General features: G+C 40.1%; 2 protein-coding genes across 3 annotated transcripts; both read right to left on the reverse strand.

The window, feature by feature from the left end:
* Positions 1–1,968: 1,968 nt before the first annotated feature.
* On the reverse strand, positions 1,969–11,436 carry LOC110537264 (CD209 antigen-like protein E). Of its 2 annotated transcripts, XM_021623177.2 has the most exons (8): positions 10,969–11,436; positions 10,645–10,746; positions 9,519–9,596; positions 3,882–3,986; positions 3,544–3,711; positions 3,161–3,312; positions 2,894–2,991; positions 1,969–2,761 (listed from the first exon to the last, which is right to left on the reverse strand). In XM_021623177.2, the coding sequence occupies exons 1-8, from the start codon at positions 11,045–11,047 to the stop codon at positions 2,635–2,637; spliced, it is 909 nt and encodes a 302-aa protein (XP_021478852.1). In that variant the 5' UTR covers positions 11,048–11,436; the 3' UTR covers positions 1,969–2,634. The 2 variants fall into 2 exon arrangements, with proteins under 2 accessions (XP_021478852.1, XP_021478861.1); XM_021623186.2 differs by lacking the exon at positions 9,519–9,596.
* Positions 11,437–11,576: 140 nt separating this feature from the next.
* Positions 11,577–16,047, reverse strand: LOC110537275 (gamma-aminobutyric acid receptor-associated protein-like 1). Its single transcript, XM_021623198.2, has 5 exons — positions 15,785–16,047; positions 13,125–13,214; positions 12,708–12,786; positions 12,353–12,471; positions 11,577–12,080 (listed from the first exon to the last, which is right to left on the reverse strand). Exons 2-5 carry the CDS (start codon positions 13,212–13,214, stop codon positions 12,015–12,017), a joined length of 354 nt encoding a protein of 117 aa, XP_021478873.1. The 5' UTR covers positions 15,785–16,047; the 3' UTR covers positions 11,577–12,014.
* Between the last annotated feature and the right edge of the window lie 242 nt (positions 16,048–16,289).

Genomic DNA, 16,289 nt, shown 5'->3' on the forward strand with positions numbered 1-16,289 from the left:
TCGAAGCAATCTTGAAGCATGTAATCAGATTGGTCGGACCAGCGTTGAACAGACCTGAGCACGGGCGCTTCCTGTTTTAGTTTCTGTCTATAGGCTGGGAGCAACAAAATGGAGTCGTGGTCAGATTTTCCAAAAGGATTTATATGCTTCGCGGAAGTTAGAATAACAATGATCTGGGGTTTTGCCAGCCCGGGTCGCGCATTCGATATGTTGATAAAATTTAGGGAGCCTTGTTTTCAGATTAGCCTTGTTAAAATCCCCAGCTACATAAATGCAGCCTCAGGATATGTGGTTTCCAGTTTACATAGAGTCGTAGATAATGCGATCGGCATTTGATTGTAAGGAATTCTAGGTCAGGTGAACAAAAGGACTTGAGTTCCTGTATGTTGTTATGATCACACCACGTCTTGTAATCATAAGCGTTTCGTTAAGCATACACCCCCCGCCCTTGTTCTTACCAGAGAGATGTTTGTTTCTGTCAGCGTGATGCGTGAAGAAGCCGGGTGGCTGTACCAACTCTGATGACGTATCCCAAGTGAGCCATGTTTCCGTGAAACAAAGAACGTTACCATCTCTGATGTCTCTCAGGAAGGCAACCCTTGCTCGGATTTCGTTCAAACAGATGAAGTCGGAAGTTTACATACAGTAGACTTAGGTTGGAGTCATTCAAACTCATTTTTCAACCACTCCACACATTTCTTGTTAACAAACTATAGTTTTGGCAAGTCGGTTAGGACATCTACTTTGTGCATGACATTAAAAAAAATTCCAACAATTGTTTACAGACAGATTATTTCACTTATAATTCACTGTATCACAATTCCAGTGGGTCAGAAGTTTACATACACTAAGTTGACTGTGACTTTAAACAGCTTGGAAAATTCCATAAAATGATGTCATGGCTTTAGAAGCTTCTGATAGGCTAATTGACATCATTTGAGTCAACGGGAGGTGTACCTGTGGATGTATTTCAAGGCCTACCTTCAAACTCAGTGCCCCTTTGCTTGACATCACGGGCAATCAAAAGAAATCAGCCAAGACCTCCACAAGTCTGGTTCATCCTTGGGAGCAATTTCCAAACGCCTGAAGGTATCACGTTCATCTGTACAAACAATAGTCCGCAAGTATAAACACCATGGGACCACGCTGCCGGCATACCGCTCAGGAAGGAGACGTGTTCTATCTCCTAGAGATGAACGTACTTTGGTGCGAAAAGTGCAAATCAATCCCAGAACAACAGCAAAGGACCTGGTGAAGATGCTGGAGGAAACAGGTACAAAAGTATCTATATCCACAGTAAAACGAGTAGTATCACGAGTAGTATTGAAGTATCATCTCAAGACATCAGTCAGAAAGTTAAAGCTTGGTCACAAATGGGTCTTCCAAATGGACAATGACACCAAGCATACTTCCAAAGTTGTGGCAAAATGGCTTAAGGACAACAAAGTCAAGGTATTGGAGTGGCCATCACAATGCACTGACCTCAATCCCATAGAAAATTTGTGGGCAGAACTGAAAAAGCGTGTGCGAGCAAGGAGGCCTACAAACGTTTGACCTAAGTTAAACAATTTAAAGGCAATGCTACCAAATACTCATTGAATGTATGTAAACTTCTGACCCACTGGGAATGTGATTAAATAAATGAATGCTGAAATAAATCTCTCTCTACTATTTCACATTCATAAAATAAAGTGGTGATCCTAACTGACCTAAAACAGGGAATTTTTACTCAGATTAAATGTCAGGAATTGTGAAAAACTGAGCTAAAATTTATTTAGCTAAGGTGTATGTAAACTTCTGACTTCAACTGTATATGCAGTATTACATGTCAAAAACGAAATATTTGTACATGGGTATGACTGGGTTGAAATGCAGACTAGATTCATTTTCAATTTTCTTGGACCATGTACTTTATCATTCCAAGTAAAGTACATGAACACTTTTTATGAAAGATTTGACGAGACAGTATAATAACGGATTCTTTATTACAGGGACAAATTATATTCAACTTTTGTTTCTTTCAGGATTGTGAATCAATACTTAAAACATAATGATTGGTTAATGCACATAATCATGTAGGTCATTATCACATTCAAAGGCATTAAGAAAACATATAGAAAACATCCCAGCAAACAAGCAAATAAGTGCAATATACAGTGTTAATCTTTAACACTAGTGCAGATTACAACTGAAACTGTAAGGCCGACTTGATTGTTCTTCACAAGGCATAACTGACTGTAATGTGATTATATTTACCATCAATGGTCATACCTGGATGTCTAATGAATGAATAATAACATAGACGTATGTCATAAAGTGTAGTATAATCAAGGTTTAAAAGGCTGTTGATAGAGATGTGTAATCATGGGATAAAAGGCTATGGAATAGGACTGAATGATAGCTGGAAGACTAAAGAGAATCCGTATTGACAGGTTTCTTAGTTGGAATATGGCAGTGGCCACCAACCCTGCTGACCTACATGGTGTACAACACTTAAATGATTCAGCTAATCAAGGTGATTCGTTGACTAGCTAAATCATGTGTCTTACTGCTGGGCTGGAACAAAAGTCTGTACATCGTATAGCTCTCCAGGACCAGGGTTGGTGACTGCTGGCAGATGGTGAAGTCTGTCCTTTAGCTCCCCCTCTGGCAGATGTAGAAGCTGTACTGGTCACATGATGTGGAGCTCCAGCTTCTCTCAGGAGGATCCCTTCCTGTCAGTAACCCACAATCCCCTTGTCTGTTGGATCCTGACCAGTAACTACCAATGAGAGGAAAGGGAACAACAGCTCAGTACTGTCCATACTAAAACATTACACTTATTTTCATTTCTGGATAACAAAGTCTGTTTGCCATCTTGAAGGCCAATAAACATCATCATCGGTTGTGTCACCTCTGTCCCAGTGCAGTGTTGTTGACCCAAACCCAGTTCCTGGTTCTCTGTCTCAGGCCGATCCAGTACATCAGGTTTCCCTTCTTCGTTAGAAAGGTCTGGGAGAATGCACAGTTTTTATTGGACTATTAGTAACCTTCGTCAATCCAACTGTTATGTATGGTTGTCATACAATCACTGTTGCGTTGCTATCATCATTGTATGGTCACTGTTATACAAAGAAGAGAAACAAGAGGTAGAGAGGAGTAACAATTGTAGTAGAACCACCTGCACTGTTTTGTTTGTTATGACAGCCAGATCTGCCCCTCTCTTTTTACACTCGTCCCTGCTCTCGTCCCAGTTCATTCTGTCTCTGGAGAGGAAGTAGCAGGAGCTCTCAAAGTGCAGCCAGCCTTCATCACACATGTGGCAGGCAGGGACTGGAGGAAAGGAGGGAAATTACTCTTCAAGTACAACATGTAGTTCAGTTAATATATGTAGGTTCAATTATTATTATTATTAGCATTATTATTAGCATGGTATGAAGTCAACGAGAAAACATTGTAGTGGTACAATACATCTCAAAGCATTAGATCGATACATCGACAATATGTAGAGCGATATAGTTGAATAGGTTACATTAGACTAACACACTACAGTAGTGGACTCACCCTGGCTCTGTTGTTGGAAGTATTGTGCTTGGCATGTCTGCAGGCTGCACACCTCAGTGGACTGGAACCTCTCCTCTTTAGCGTCAATCCCTTTTTCAGTCACACTCCCCTTCTCTTTAGCCTCAATCCCTTTTTCAGTTCCATGACAGACCTGAGGCTGGGATGGAACTAGAGAATAATGAAGAAAAAAAGAGAATGGAATCCTATTACACACGTGTTTAGTTCTTTCTTGCATAGAAGGCTATCTAAACCAACATGCTAGATATTCTATCAAATTAAAAATGAGTCTTGCCTGTTTCTAAATCACTATTCTAGAATAGAATGTATATGATACTCACATTTGACACAGAGGATGATGATGATGATCAGTAGAACCAGACAGATGACAGACAGTAGTAAACACACTGCGCGGTACAGACCAACGTTCCCCAGGACCTGCAGGTCTAGACAAGGAAAGAATAGTCTTAAGGGACATCCACACCAAAGACAATAACTATAACGATAACAATAACATTATACACTGAGTGTACAAAACATTAGGAACACCTTCCTAATATTGATTTGGACCCCCCTTTTCCCCTTAGAACAGCCTGAATTCATCGAGACGTGGACTCTACTAGGTGTTGAAAGCGTTCCACTGCGATGCAACGCTTCCCACAGTTGTGTCAAGTTGGCTGGATGTCCTTTGGGTGCTGGACCATTCATGATACACTCAGGAAACGGTTGAGTGTGAAAAACCCAGCAGCGTTGCAGTTGTTGACACACTCAAACTGGGGCGCCTGGCACCTACTACCATCCCCCGTTGAAAGGCACTTAAATATTTTGTCTTGCCCATTCACCCTCTGAATGGCACACATACACAATTCATATCTCAATTGTCTCAAGGCTTTAAAGCAGACAGCCGTTTTTCACTGTTTCGCTGTGGTTTTAGTCATCAATCTAGCAAGAGGTCAATATTTTATTAATGTAGTAATGTTTCCCCCCCTAGAAAGCTATGACCTTTGGCTTTCACCTGGAATTGTTTATTTATGTCTGAGAAAATAACACTTCAACCCATATGATCTAATACACAATACAAGTATAATACAAATATGATTTATTAATTTTTTTGTGAATGAATAAGCCTTTTAATACTTCATAAAGTGTCCATATATAGTTATAATCGGATGTAGGAATATCTACCCATAATATTTCACCTTCTTTATTATACAGTGCCTTGCGAAAGTATTCGGCCCCCTTGAACTTTGCGACCTTTTGCCACATTTCAGGCTTCAAACATAAAGATATAAAACTGTATTTTTTTGTGAAGAATCAACAACAAGTGGGGCACAATCATGAAGTGGAACGACATTTATTGGATATTTCAAACTTGTTTAACAAATCAAAAACTGAAAAATTTGGCGTGCAAAATTATTCAGCCCCTTTACTTTCAGTGCAGCAAACTCTCTCCAGAAGTTCAGTGAGGATCTCTGAATGATCCAATGTTGACCTAAATGACTAATGATGATAAATACAATCCACCTGTGTGTAATCAAGTCTCCGTATAAATGCACCTGCACTGTGATAGTCTCAGAGGTCCGTTAAAAGCGCAGAGAGCATCATGAAGAACAAGGAACACACCAGGCAGGTCCGAGATACTGTTGTGAAGAAGTTTAAAGCCAGATTTGGATACAAAAAGATTTCCCAAGCTTTAAACATCCCAGGGAGCACTGTGCAAGCGATAATATTGAAATGGAAGGAGTATCAGACCACTGCAAATCTACCAAGACCTGGCCGTCCCTCTAAACTTTCAGCTCATACAAGGAGAAGACTGATCAGAGATGCAGCCAAGAGGCCCATGATCACTCTGGATGAACTGCAGAGATCTACAGCTGAGGTGGGAGACTCTGTCCATAGGACAACAATCAGTCGTATATTGCACAAATCTGGCCTTTATGGAAGAGTGGCAAGAAGAAAGCCATTTCTTAAAGATATCCATAAAAAGTGTCGTTTAAAGTTTGCCACAAGCCACCTGGGAGACACACCAAACATGTGGAAGAAGGTGCTCTGGTCAGATGAAACCAAAATTGAACTTTTTGGCAACAATGCAAAACGTTATGTTTGGCGTAAAAGCAACACAGCTGAACACACCATCCCCACTGTCAAACATGGTGGTGGCAGCATCATGGTTTGGGCCTGCTTTTCTTCAGCAGGGACAGGGAAGATGGTTAAAATTGATGGGAAGATGGATGGAGCCAAATACAGGACCATTCTGGAAGAAAACCTGATGGAGTCTGCAAAAAGACCTGAGACTGGGACGGAGATTTGTCTTCCAACAAGACAATGATCCAAAACATAAAGCAAAATCTACAATGGAATGGTTCAAAAATAAACATATCCAGGTGTTAGAATGGCCAAGTCAAAGTCCAGACCTGAATCCAATCGAGAATCTGTGGAAAGAACTGAAAACTGCTGTTCACAAATGTTCTCCATCCAACCTCACTGAGCTCGAGCTGTTTTGCAAGGAGGAATGGGAAAAAAATTCAGTCTCTCGATGTGCAAAACTGATAGAGACATACCCCAAGCGACTTACAGCTGTAATCGCAGCAAAAGGTGGCGCTACAAAGTATTAACTTAAGGGGGCTGAATAATTTTGCATGCCCAATTTTTCAGTTTTTGATTAGTTAAAAAAGTTTGAAATATCCAATAAATGTCGTTCCACGTCATGATTGTGTCCCACTTGTTGTTGATTCTTCACAAAAAAATACAGTTTTATATCTTTATGTTTGAAGCCTGAAATGTGTCAAAAGGTCGCAAAGTTCAAGGGGGCCGAATACTTTCGCAAGGCACTGTATTAATGATAGTCAAAATCAGTTAAATGTGTGAACGTCTATATCAACATTTGGGCCATTTAAACAGCTTGCATCCCTCCTATAGACAAGGGGACAATTTTGTCATTCTGAACACATGCAATGTATCTCAATGTATCTAGAGGCACTGACATAAAATGTTTGACTTCCTCACAAACTTGTGAGTGTGTAGGTCGCAATCTTTATCGTAGAGCTATGAAAGTTATATATTTAGATCTAACTGCTCGAGACAAATTCAGTAATTGCTTTGCCATGTCTGTGCCATGAAGCAGTCAAGACGGATAAATGTTTTTCTAAGGACCGCCCCTTTGACCTAACGTTGCAGTGAAGTGATATAAATGGATGTAATGATGCAGCCAACCACCAGAGGGAAGCAAATGCAAGTTTATTCGACAAAGGATGTTGACGTGGTCCTAGGAAACTCTGGATGGCTGTCTTCTGGTAAACATTCATATTTTTAAAGTAATTCTAGTGCCTGATTTGGAAAGAGCAGGTGTTCCTAATGTTGTGTACACTGTACATAAAAATGAATATATCATTTCAATAACCTCTAAAAAGCCTTGCATTTGAATGCCTGTTTCATTCTGAAATAATAATAATCTAGCCTAGGCCTGATTAGGCAACCATTTTGATCAGTAATGGGTCTTTTCTTGACAGTTCACAAGGTTCCGAACGGCACATTAACAGGACAGTGAGAGTGTGTATTTTGTCAGGATGTATTGCTATTAACATATACAGTGCCAGTCAAAGGTTTGGACACAACTATTTATTCAAGGGTTTTTCTGTATTTTGTACTATTTTCTACATTGTAGAATAATAGTGAAGACATCAAAATGATGAAATAACATATATGGAATCGTGTAGTAAACAAAAAAGTGTTAAAAAAAAGCCACCCTTTGCCTTGATGACAGCTTTGCACACTCTTGGCATTCTCTCAACCAGCTTCATGAGGAATGCTTTTCCAACAGTCTTGAAGGAGTTCCCACATATGCAGAGCACTTGTTGGCTGTTGTTTCTTCACTCTGCGGTCCAACTAATCCCAAATCATCTCAATTGGGTTGAGGCCGGGTGATTGTGGAGATCAGGTCATCTGATGAGGCACTCCATCACTCTCCTTGGTCAAATTGCCCTTACACAGCCTGGAGGTGTGTTTTGGGGTCATTGTCCTGTTGAAAAATAAATGATAGTCCCACTAAGCTCAAATCAGATGGGATGGCATATTGCTGAAGAATGCTGTGGTGGCCATGCTGGTTAAGTGTGCCTTGAATTATAAATAAATCACAGACAGTGTCACCAGCAACGCACCCCCACACCATAAGACATCCTCCTCCATTCTTCACGGTGGGAACCACACATGCGGAGATCATCAGTTCAGCTACTCTGCGTCTCACAACGACACGGCGGTTGGAACCAAAAATCTCAAATTTGGACTCATTAGACCAAAAGACAGATTTCCACCGGTCTAATGTCCATTGCTCGTGTTTCTTGGCCCAAGCAAGTCTCTTCTTCTAATTGGTGTCCTTTAGTAGTGGTTTCTTTGCAGCAATTTGACCATGAAGGCCTGATTCATGCAGTCTCCTCTGAACAGTTGATGTTGAGATGTGTCTGTTGAACTCTGTGAAGCATTTATTTGGGCTGCAATCTGAGGTGCAATTAACTCTAATGAACTTATCCTCTGCAGCAGAGGTAACTCTGGTCTTTCTTTCCTGTGGCGGTCCTCATGAGAGCCAACTCCCAACTCCATAGGGCTTGCGACAGAACTTAAAGGAACTTTCAAAGTTCTTGAAGTAATGATGGGCTGTTATTTTTCTTTGCTTATTTGAGCTGTTATTGCCATAATATGGACTTGGTTTTTTACCAAATACCAAATACCAAATATCTTCTGTATACAAGCCTTACCTTTTAACAACACAACTGATTGGTTCAAACGCATTCAGAAGGAAAGAAATTCGACAAATTAACTTTTAACAAGGCACACCTGTTAATTGAAATACATTCCAGGTGACTACCTCATGAAGCTGGTTGAGAGAATGCCAAGCGTGTGCAAAGCTGTCATCAAGGGAAAGGGTGGCTACTTTGAAAAATCTCAAATATATTTAGATTTTTTTTAACCCTTTTTTGGTTACTAAATGATTCCATGTGTTATTTCATAGTTGATGTCTTCACTATTATTCTACAATGTAGAAAATAGTAAAAATAAAGAAAATCCCTTGAATGAGTAGGTGTGTCCAAACTTTTGACTGGTACTGTACCATCGGAAAATATGGCCTTATGCGGATATGGCTGTTTGTCATGTATCATCATTCTCCCAAGTAATTATATATCAGCTGTGGTGAAAAAAAGTACTCAATTATCATACTTGATTAAAAATAAAGATACCTTAATAGAAAATGACTAAACTAAAAGTGAAAGTCACCCAGTAAAATACTACTTGAGTAAAAGTCTAAAAGTATTTGGTTTTAAATATACTTTAGCATCAAAAGTATATGGAATTGCTCAAATATACTTAAGTATAAAAAGTAAAAGTATTAATAATGTCTAATCGCTTATATTATGCAAATCAGACGGCACCATTTTTATGACATTTAAAAAAAAAAAGTTACGGATAGCCAGAGGCACACCAACACTCAGCCATTAATTTACAAATGAAGCATTTGTTTTTAGGTAGTCCGCCAGATCAGAGGCAGTAGGGATGACCAGGGATGTTCCCTTGATAAATGCATGAATTTGACAAATTTCCTGTCAAAATGTAACGAGTACTTTTGGGTGTCAGAGAAAATGTATAAAGTAAAAAAAGTACATTATTTTCTTTAGGCAAGTTTACGGTGCCCTCCTCTCGGAGCAGCCTCACGCAGCTAGAACCAAGAGCGCGTTTTTGATTGGTTGTTAGGTCATGGGTAAACATCGCTCTGAAAGTGACCCCAAACGATCTCGTTATCCACTAATTTTGTAGTTATAGGTGTAATGTGAACGCTCCTGTTCACTTGAACTAGAACGATTTCAATTGTTTGATGTTATAGTTCGTTATAGGTATCGTTCTTGGAGGGCCCTAGCTTTGTTATATGGCCGGCACCATCAGACATTTTATAAGCAATCACTACGAGCAACAATTGAAATCCTGCTTACCTTTATCTTGCTGTTCCTTCACTTCAACCGATAACTTTGTGTTTGCCTCGTCTGGTAATTTGGCTGTCCCTCCACTTCCTCCAATACGGCAAAATTGTATATACATTACTGTCGTTCCTGACCCACAGACTGCGACTGTAAAGTACTGTGAATGCTAAATGGCATGCACTGTGGTTTTTAAAAAAAAATCCCTCTCAGTCTCTATAGCAACGTGCCCTTTTCAGATTTATAACTAATTCCTGTAATACAATACTCAGTCTGTCCCAAAATCATTTGGCTGCTGCTGCTACTTTCTGTCTCTCTATCTCTGCGTGTCTAGAGACAGCGTTCTGAATAACTGTCTGGAGAGATATCAAGTCCTTGGAGTGATGTCCATTCAGCCAGGCTGTGTTTTTCAACAATAGATTGGGTCTCTGCTTGGAGGTCTGCTATTATCATGTCTCAGCCTTGATTGTGAGACAGACAAACAGGTCCTTTCTCTCCAGATGGGTTTCGTTATGTTACAAGCTAGATAATATTATCCCCTAAAACTAGACATTTTCACCACATTATTTCATGTTTCCATGACAGAAATATAGAAATCCTGTTATATGGACATTTTGGAACATTGACATTCTGTTATTGTTATAACAACTTCACCTGACCTGTAACATGTGCTATTTAAGGGTTGGCAATGAATGATCTCAAAAGTCTAGACATGCAGATGCAAACTGCAAGTTGCACACCACACACAACATTAATAGTAGGCTAGACCAAGGAAATGTGTCGGTAATCAAAATTCGGAACTGGGAAAATTACTTTCACTGTCGCACTGACTATTTTTCTCTCTCTCACACACACATAGACTGAATGAGTGTTTCTCTATTCCTCTTTTTCCTCTCTTGCGTAAAAGTAGAAATAATGTTTATTATTTTAATAGGACATTTTTAGACATCCATTTATTTAGGATTAGTTCAGACATATGTAATAATAATGTAATAATCTTATAATTATAATATTTGAGGTTTAGGCCGAGTGTCTGTAAATCACTTAGGGACATCTGCTTCTGTAAAAATGTATTAATAAAATATATTTAATTGATTAAATTTGATGAATAATATAATAACAGTGTTGTAGCCACTTGTACCTGGTCTGTCTTTGGCACAGGGCTGGCCAGGAGAAGCTTCAGCATAAATGTCCTCCGATGGACTCTTCAGTTTGGAATAGACTGTAGATTCAGCTTCCTCGACTGATAGACATGCAGACACACAAATAGGTTATGTGGAAGCTTAGGACCAAATTAATCTTCTCAGAACACAACAAAAAATAGCATATAGCCTAAGACGCCTTTTAAAAGGATTGAACCTAATACCGTAATAGAAATGAAAATATGCTGATGTATTCCGAGGAAAGCGGTGCAAATTTACCCCAGTAGCTGAAGTTTGGTGATGAAGATGTTCTCTTTCTTTACCTGAGGTCTCCAGAATTATCTGACTCTCGTCCACTTCCACGACTCTTTCCTTCTCTCGGGGGGTTTCTTGCATCTCCATGATTCTCTTGTTTTTTGTCTGGGTCTAGAACTTTCTATTTCCCTGGAAAGCCTATAAGCCTGTTCAGCAAAAACTCCAGAAAGTTACTTGTGTAGCAAGTCTCCCACACACAAACCAAATATGTCTATTCAAATTATCTCCCTTAGTCTCTATAGCTAATGTCACTTGAATACAAAATAAACAATGTACTAAAGTTATCCCTCCTTTCAATTACAAGTTACACTTCCTCACTGATTTCTCTTTGGCTCACTCACTCTTTTTTTATTAAGGACGTTTCGTCATTCCCACTCGCCATTACCGAGTGTCAGCAATTTATTTGAATTGTGATTTCTGGGAAATGTGACAAAATGAGTCACACAGTATATCCAAATGAAACATCTTAGAACTTCTGCAAAAGACAAATGTCTTATATTCACAACTTTTATAAATAGAGGATGAGATGGGGACAGCTTGTGATATGACAATACACACTGTCTTGCTTGAATAAAACTTTTTTTTTTTTTTTAAATGACAAACTGCAGAACTAGCAAACCATGCATTTCGGATTTTATTTTCCACAAAAGTCCATGATATTAATTTACACAAAAAAAATACTATTTGCCTTAAATACAGATGGCTGGCTGAGAAAGAAAAATAGAAATTAAAAGAGCTTTCCCCTTAACACTCTTCTTTTATTGAAATATATTTTTCACTCCCCCTATTTCCAATTACCCCGTTATTTTTCAAATTTAGAATGCCTTACCATGGTTGAGAGCATACTGACACAGAATATAATCACCCCAAAAATACCGACAAAACCCACCAAACTCTCCTCCCCACCGCCATCTCCTCCCCACCGCCATCTCCTCCCCACCGCCATCTCCCCACCGCCATTTCCTAAATACTTAAAGAATAATAGGGATGAAACATTACAAAGAGTTCTCTCCCATCTCCTGTCTCTCTCTCTCTTTCCTCCTTTTGTCCCGACTCAGGCACCGTAGACGCTCTCGTTACTGTAGGTCATGTATAGGAACAGGTCCTCTTCATGGTGCTCCTGTGAGGGACCGGGGAGGACAGGGACAGGGAGGGAAATAAGGATTTAAAATGGCAAAAGCAGAACTGCTGACAATAACTGAAGTATGTACACTGAATACAACATGATACTTTAATTCTAATTGTTTATAACATACGCAAAACCCACACAACACAATCTCAATATAATTGAGTTGTGTCACTGACCGTGAGGAAATGCCTGGCATCTGGATCTCGCATTAGGGGGTCATGGGGGTAGGATAAAAGGTTGTGTCAGTGTGCGTGTGTGTTTACCTCATAGACAGCAGAGAGAGGAGAACTGGATGGGGGAAGGGAGTTGTTTACGAAGAAGAAGAGAGCCTCCTCAGGTCTCATAGACACACGTTGTCGGATCAGGAAGCACAGTTGACCCACTGAGAGAGAAAAATAGAGAGATGGTCAGACAGTGACTTACAGAACAAAACTAAACACATTACCTAGACTTTCATTTCAAAAGAAGAGGAAGAGTGGCGCTATAGTGGAGAAAATAAGGAAGGGGGAGAGAAGGAAGAGAGGCACGGGGAGAGGGAAGAGGATAAGAACAAGGTCATGAGTTGGAAGAGAGGAAATAATTGTGAGAAAGACAGACATCTCATCTCGTCAGTTTCACCTGTGAGGTCAGAGGGCACAAGGTACTTCTTCTTGTCCAGGTCAGGAGCTCTCGACCTGGTAGCCCTCTCCACAATGATCTGGTTTAAGAGGGAACACAGTACTTGGTCAGTAGTTACACACTGCACCGTCATGTCCCATTCAACTGGAGCCAAGAAACTTGGCATGCAAGGCTAACATCCATGTATTGAACCCTATCTGACCTTAATAACACCTTACTAGCTTCCTTTCCTTTAATCCTATGCCAGGATCACTTATCTGCTAATAAAAGAGATGGATAGGGCTTTTAGGCCCTGAAAATTAATTCACAATCATGAGTGTGATGTCCTTACAGATCAGTGGCCAATGGTCATAAGAGAAAGGAGTTAAGGAAAGGAAGCTATCCAACACTACTGGCATTTATTCTGTTCACACTCACTGGTATCTTGTCGGGATGCTTGGCTCGCACCCTCTCACCCTCTGCCCTCCTCACTTCCAGTGGTACAGAGCGCTGGTACTGACTGTCCATCTACAGAGACACACAGGGATGGGTCAACAGTAGTTAACATTTGATAATACATCATATATGGATGCACCGTTATCATTGCAACACAACTGTATACAGTGGGGCAAAAAAGTATTTAGTCAGCCACCATTTGTGCAAGTTCTCCCACTTAAAAAGACGAGAGAGGCCTGTAATTTTCACCTTAGGTACACTTCAACTATGACAGACAAAATGAAAAAAAAAATACAGAAAATCACATTGTAGGATTTTTTATGAATTTATTTGCAAATTATGGTGGAAAATAAGTATTTGGTCACCTACAAACAAGCAAGATTTCTGGCTCTCACAGACCTGTAACTTCTTCTTTAAGAGGCTCCTCTGTCCTCCACTCGTTACCTGTATTAATGGCACCTGTTTGAACTTGTTATCAGTATAAAAGATACCTGTCCACAACCTCAAACAGTCACACTCCAAACTCCACTATGGCCAAGACCAAAGAGCTGTCAAAGGACACCAGAAACAAAATTGTAGACCTGCACCAGGCTGGGAAGACTGAATCTGCAATAGGTAAGCAGCTTGGTTTGAAGAAATCAACTGTGGGAGCAATTATTAGGAAATGGAAGACATACAAGACCACTGATAATCTCCCTCGATATGGGGCTCCACGCAAGATCTCACCCGGTGGGGTCAAAATGATCACAAGAACAGTGAGCAAAAATCCCAGAACCACACGGGGGGGCCTAGTGAATGACCTGCAGAGAGCTGGGACCAAAGTAACAAAGCCTACCATCAGTAACACACTACGCCGCCAGGGACTCAAATCCTGCAGTGCCAGACGTGTCCCCCTGCTTAAGCCAGTACATGTCCAGGCCCGTCTGAAGTTTGCTAGAGAGCATTTGGATGATCCAAAAGACGATTGGGAGAATGTCATATGATCATATGAAACCAAAAATATAACTTTTTGGTAAAAACTCAACTTGTTGTGTTTGGAGGACAAAGAATGCTGAGTTGCATCCAAAGAACACCATACCTACTGTGAAACATGGGGGTGGAAACATCATGCTTTGGGGCTGTTTTTCTGCAAAGGGACCAGGACGACTGATCCGTGTAAAGGAAAGAATGAATGGGGCCATGAATCGTGAGTTTTGAGTGAAAACCTCCTTCCATCAGCAAGGGCATTGAAGATGAAACGTGATCCCAAACACACCGCCCGGGCAATGAAGGAGTGGCTTCGTAAGAAGCATTTCAAGGTCCTGGAGTGGCCTAGCCAGTCTCCAGATCTCAACCCCATAGAAAGTCTGTGTTGCCCAGCAACAGCCCCAAAACATCACCGCTCTAGAGGCGATCTGCATGGAGGAATGGGCCAAAATACCAGCAACAGTGTGTGAAAACCTTGTGAAGACTTACAGAAAACGTTTGACCTCTGTCATTGCCAACAGAGGGTATATAACAAAGTATTGAGATAAACTTTTGTTATTGACCAAATACTTATTTTCCACCATAATTTGCAAATAAATTCATTAAAAATCCTACAATGTGATTTTCTGGATTTTATTTTCTCTAATTTTGTCTGTCATAGCTGAAGTGTACCTATGATGAAAATTACAGGCCTCTCATCTTTTTAAGTGGGAGAACTTGCACAATTGGTGGCTGACTAAATACTTTTTTGCCCCACTGTATGTATACTTCTGTTAATTGCAGTTTTGCAAATAATAATGCAGGATAAAATATGTTAAGTGATACTCTTCAAACAATATCTATTCTTAAGTGTATAGTTAATTTAAAAGTAAAATATAGCCTAACTAGTTGACTATGTGTGAAGCCTGGAGCCACTTATCAGCTGTACCTTGATATCAAGGTACCAAGACCATGATGACATAATGGATCAGGTACACAAAAACAAACTTGTCAAGGAGAGTCAGATAGGCTACTGTATGCTGTCTTGACAACTCAATCATTTGAAATCATGTATTGTATGTGGAGGGGCCTACAATGTTTAAACGTTTATTAATTTTTAATTTAAACTTTATAAATGTGATATGCATATATAGTCTTATATTTGCACTTGTTGGTCAACTAAATATTGAGATTAGATATGAAAATGTACAACATAGCCTACATTGCGTGAACACACTGTCTTGCTTTCTAGTGGATACATTAATTAGCTACACAGCTTATTTACAAACATCGTGTGATAGCCAAGGTAACGTTAGCTAAAATGTATTATCATAATAGCTACAGGTTGAATTCTGTATAGCCCTGTTTATATCACAGCCACCTACAGTAGCCTACTGTTGTGGTTTTTCAGACAATGGCAAGGTAGCCACGTCATTATTTACAGTTTTGGGCTTGGTCAGCTGAGTAGGCGAAGGTTAACGTCAGCTGCCTCCAGTAGCTAGTTTACGTTGCAAGCGGATGTTATGGCGAATCCTTTAGGCTGAATGAAAAACGTATTCACATGACATCCAAAAGAAAGCCAATACCAGCCAACAAATCGATCAAAGCCAATGAGCTATTTCTGATATTGTGCGAGATTGAGGAATATGCTGCACGATCTCGAAGCGAAGACAATGAATAAACAGCCAGACACTCACCTTCTTTGGAAAAACGTAATAAAAACAAATACAAGTGAAAATTCCACACCGATCTTTCCCACCGACTCTTCACGTAACCAACGCTATCATATAATGAGCACGACGAACAGTTATTTTGGATGAAATTATTTAAACGAAATATATTCTTAAATAGCCGACTGTTCTAACCAGCTAGCTACTTCTTGCCCCAGAAACAACAACAAATACCGTCACGCCCAATTTGAGTTATTTAGACCAATGAACGTCCTTTGCGCTGACGGACAAAGTTTTTAACCACTGGGGCAGAGTTGGGGGGCGGCGTTTAAGTTTGTTTACAATGCTCCCATTGGAGTAATGGTGCTGTTTCCCGCCCCCCAACTCGGTTTTTTGCTTGAATTACGTTTTAACCAACCAATTAAATTGTTGGAAAACTGGGCCAGGAGCTGTTTCCTCTACGTGCCAGACGTTGCATACGTGCCAGACGTTACATACCATTTGTCCTGTAAAAAGTACGCTTTAAGTCAGG

The sequence above is a fragment of the Oncorhynchus mykiss genome, chromosome 2, assembly GCF_013265735.2.
Source record: "Oncorhynchus mykiss isolate Arlee chromosome 2, USDA_OmykA_1.1, whole genome shotgun sequence".
Lineage (NCBI taxonomy): Eukaryota > Metazoa > Chordata > Actinopteri > Salmoniformes > Salmonidae > Oncorhynchus > Oncorhynchus mykiss.